Source organism: Agrilus planipennis, unplaced genomic scaffold, assembly GCF_000699045.2.
Source record: "Agrilus planipennis isolate EAB-ADULT unplaced genomic scaffold, Apla_2.0 scaffold97, whole genome shotgun sequence".
In the NCBI taxonomy this organism is placed as follows: domain Eukaryota; kingdom Metazoa; phylum Arthropoda; class Insecta; order Coleoptera; family Buprestidae; genus Agrilus; species Agrilus planipennis.
Window position 1 is genome coordinate 1,057,333 of NW_020438864.1, and position 3,885 is coordinate 1,061,217.

At 39.0% G+C, this 3,885-nt stretch overlaps 1 protein-coding gene across 5 annotated transcripts; it reads left to right on the plus strand.

Moving 5' to 3' along the window:
- The first annotated feature begins 1,659 nt into the window (after positions 1–1,659).
- LOC112904610 lies at positions 1,660–3,878 on the plus strand. 5 transcript variants are annotated; one of them, XM_025975067.1, is made up of 4 exons: positions 1,660–1,890; positions 1,953–2,014; positions 2,066–2,179; positions 2,253–3,878. In XM_025975067.1, the coding sequence occupies exons 2-4, from the start codon at positions 1,987–1,989 to the stop codon at positions 2,441–2,443; spliced, it is 333 nt and encodes a 110-aa protein (XP_025830852.1). In that variant the 5' UTR covers positions 1,660–1,890; positions 1,953–1,986; the 3' UTR covers positions 2,444–3,878. The 5 variants fall into 5 exon arrangements, with proteins under 5 accessions (XP_025830852.1, XP_025830859.1, XP_025830841.1 ...); XM_025975074.1 differs by having other exon boundaries at positions 2,081–2,179; XM_025975056.1 differs by having other exon boundaries at positions 1,660–2,179; positions 2,253–2,432; positions 2,489–3,878.
- Positions 3,879–3,885: the final 7 nt, after the last annotated feature.

Here is a 3,885-nt window from a genome sequence, read left to right on the forward strand (position 1 = left end):
CTACGAACTTTAGAATATTGTTATTTTCTTAAACTTAAAAGCACTTATTGCAAAAGAAATTAAATTGCCCCTTAATACCACAGGATTCGTGAGCCCAACCAGAACAAATTTTGCACTGAAACCAATCTTGATCACTGTTTTATATATTTTGCTGGACATTACGCAATCATCACTAATTTTGTTTGTTTTAGAGTTTGCTTTGCTTTGAATATCTTTTTTTTTTTACGTCAGTCAATACGGTAGAGTTAGACGAATCGGAGTCATCTTGCAGTACCAAATTTTCTTGATTTATTTTTGATTTTCTGTTAAGAGTTTTTATTGACTGTTTTGTAGTTATTTTCTTAATATTAAGTTTTGTTTTTTTTTTTGCATTACTCTCTTTCTCTTCTAATTTTTCCTTTTCGGGTGTGTCAGTTACAATGGCTGATGACATTTTTCTATTATTGCGTGTCGTGTTTTGTCTCGGCTCTGCTTTAGAAAATGGTCTTATAATCTCGGGTTTGTTGCCTAGAAGTACTTGGAATCGCAACCATAAGGGCAGAGGTTAGATAGGAAAACGATCTGATATTTTGGCCTGGTATGCTTCAAATGGTTTTGTAGAAGGAGGTGGTGTAAATCTTAAAGTTAGTTTCAATATTTTTCTTGTCCAATTTTATCACACTACCATCTTTTGACTGTGATAGGTCAGGTCTATCAGTCACATATGAAGTTAAAAATTCTTCCTCATTAAATATATTAGAATTTAAGGGATAAATACTACTAAATAATAAGAATACAGGGTTTGTCCGGAAAGTAATAGGACTGATTTCCTTCCGCCGCGACTGTACCTCGGAGCGGGCGCACACCGACTGGATTCGGTAGAGGGCATTCGTAGCTAACGAACAAGCACCTGGTGAGTTGTCTCCGAGCACCAGGAGAATCAGAACAGGCTTTTTCGCGCGACGTGTTCTGTGAGTGGTGCAAGCCGAAAATGCAGCGTTCGTTAGAGCAGAGGTACGCGATTAAACCAGATGTGACCCCCCCCCGGACTTTTTTTTGTTTGCTCGCCTGAAAAGACCGATGAAAGGCAAGCATTTTGGGACGACAGGGGGGATCCAAGCAGCATGCACCGCGGCTCTTAAGGCTATTCCGGAGAATGCCTTCCGTGACGTCTTCAATGCTTGGAAATCGCGCTGGCAGCGCTGCATGGACGCAGAAGGAGCCTATTTTGAAAGTTTTTAAAGAATTGTAACGATTGGCTCAATAATTTTTTTTAAATCGACTCAATCCTATTACTTTCCTGACAAACCCTATAAATGCCGACTAATATGCTTCTTTTACAAACTTCCTAACTTGGTAAATGGTTACCGTTTTACCAGGGTTTGACAACATCCATTCATTCATGGCAATGTGGTATCTAGTTTTAAAATATACTGTGTCATCGAGTGGTTGCAGTTTGTGACTACAGTGCAGTAAGAATGTGTGCGCGTGTAAGGGATAGGTTTCCATAATTGTAGGAAATAATAATAAATGATCTTACACGAACACTACAAACTTTATTTTAATTTAACAGTTAACAAGCGCGAGAGAATATAGTAGATAAATGGCGGAACAACTAGTAGTAGACTATATCGATTATTTTTTTTTACGCGCCACGTTTTAAGACTCCACAGTGACTAAGACCATAGACTAGTGAAGCTTGACAAGCCCGCGACAACCAACGTCATAGAAGTTAGATGTTCTATGACCATAGACATAACATGATACACTACAGTACTCCCCCTCCAGTGGGAAAACCCACGAAACAAATAATACATAGCAAACAATGAAACAATACAAAGTTAAGTACAAACGTATGAAAAGGTGAAATTACAAAAATAAGTTATATGCAAATCGTAAAAATAACATTGGGTAAGTATAAAGTTAACATTGTTTAGTTACTTAAATCGTACACATTTATTGTTTGATTGTAGCACTTCAATTTTCGCATAAGAGTGATCGTGCGAAATGGGATTATCATTCAACAGGAATGCAGGTTTGAGACGATCTAGAGAAATGTTGGTGTCACTACCGTTAATGTGCACAGTGAAATATTTTTCAGAACGGTTCACTACACGATACGGGCCATCGAACGGTGGTTGGAGAGGTTTTTTTACCGAATCGCGACGCACAAACACATGTGAACTGGATTTGAGTGCTGGTGAGACGAAAATGATGGTTCTGTTACACTGCCGTTGAGGAACTGGTTGCAGGAGATTAATTTTCTCTTTTAGACGTTGGACAAAGGACGATGGATCCAAATGGAGAGAAGAAGATGGTAGAAATAGTTCTCCAGGTAAACGTATTCCTGATCCATAAAGCATTTCTGCGGGGCTGGCTTCGGCATCCTCGCGCATTACACAACGGAAGCCGAGGAGGATCATTGGTAGAATCTCAGTCCAACGGTCGCTGCGGTAAGCTTTAATAGCACTTTTTAGAGTGCGGTGCCAACGTTCGATTTTTCCATTAGTTTGCGGATGATAGGGTGAAGATCGAGATCTTTTGATGCCCAAAAGTAATGCTAGGGATTGATATAGTGAGCTTTCGAATTGACGGCCTTGGTCCGTGACAATCCGCAAAGGGATGCCAAAACGTGCTATCCAGTGAGTGAAGAAAGCTTCTGCCACAGTTGCAGCGGATATATCTGCAATAGGTATGGCTTCTACCCAACACGTAAATCGGTCAATGATTGTTAAACAATATGAGAAACCTCGTGAAGGTGGTAAGGGACCAACTATATCCATGTGGATAAATTGAAATCGTTCTGTAGGGATTTGTATAGACTGAAAAGGTGAACGAGTATGCCGTTGAATTTTTGCCTTTTGGCAACCAATGCATGACCGTGTCCATACTGCAATGTCTCTTCTGATAGATGGCCATACGAATTTGGTCGTGATTAATTTTGTGGTTGCTCTAATACCAGGATGTGCCAAGTTATGGAAATTATTATACACTACCTTACGCAAAGAAGGTGGTACAAAAGGACGAACTTGCGATTGACTAATGTCACAGTATATCGGTAATTTGACATTAGGAAATTGAATTTGACGTAGTAAAAGAGAAGTGGAGTTTGGATTTTGAATAATATTTTGTAGTTCAGAATCATCTTGTTGATGTTGAGCTAGTTGTTCTAGATCAATAGGGGTAGGACAATTTATAGCTTCTAAGCGAGAAAGAGTGTCAGCTGTGATATTATCTTTACCACTGATGTGTTTGACTATTGTAGAGAACTGACTTATAAAATTTAATTGACGAAATTGTCTAGGCGAGCTTTTATCTCCTTTCTGTGAGAAAGCGAAGGTCAAGGGCTTATGATCAGTATAGATAGGAAAGGGTCTGCCTTCAAGAAAATGACGAAAGAATTTAATAGCTGAATATATAGCTAAAAGTTCGCGATCATAAGTACTGTAATTTTTTTGGGTAGGAGTGAGCTTTTTTGAATAAAATCCTAACGGCTTCCAGGCGTCAGATTCCCATTGCTCAATGACTGCACCAATGGCAATATCTGATGCATCAACAGTGAGGGAAATGGGTGCGTTTGCAGAAGGATGAGTAAGAAGAGTTGCGTTAACCAAATTTGTTTTGCACTTTTGAAAAGCTTCTAATGATTCAGGAGACCAGGTTATAAGTGTTTTGTCGTTTTTCTTACTGTTTTTAAGAAAATTGTGTAAAATTGCTTGGTTGTTTGCGGCATTTGGAATGAAACGACGATAAAAATTGATCATACCAAGAAAACGTCGCAATTCTTGAACGTTTTTAGGAGTTGGGAAGTTTTGAATGGCCAACACCTTGTCAGTTAAAGGTTTGGTTCCTTCGGCGGAAACTTCGTAACCTAGGAAATTTATTTTGGCTTCACCGAATTTGCAT

What these genes read in the sequence shown, in the direction of transcription:
- LOC112904610 (XM_025975056.1), top strand. Translation starts at nt 1,987, where the DNA reads ATGGGATTATCATTCAACAGGAATGCAGGTTTGAGACGATCTAGAGAA. An exon ending in TGAACTGGATTTGAGTGCTG is followed by an intron (nt 2,180 to 2,252) that starts GTGAGACGAAAA and finishes TTTCTCTTTTAG; the next exon opens with ACGTTGGACAAAGGACGATG.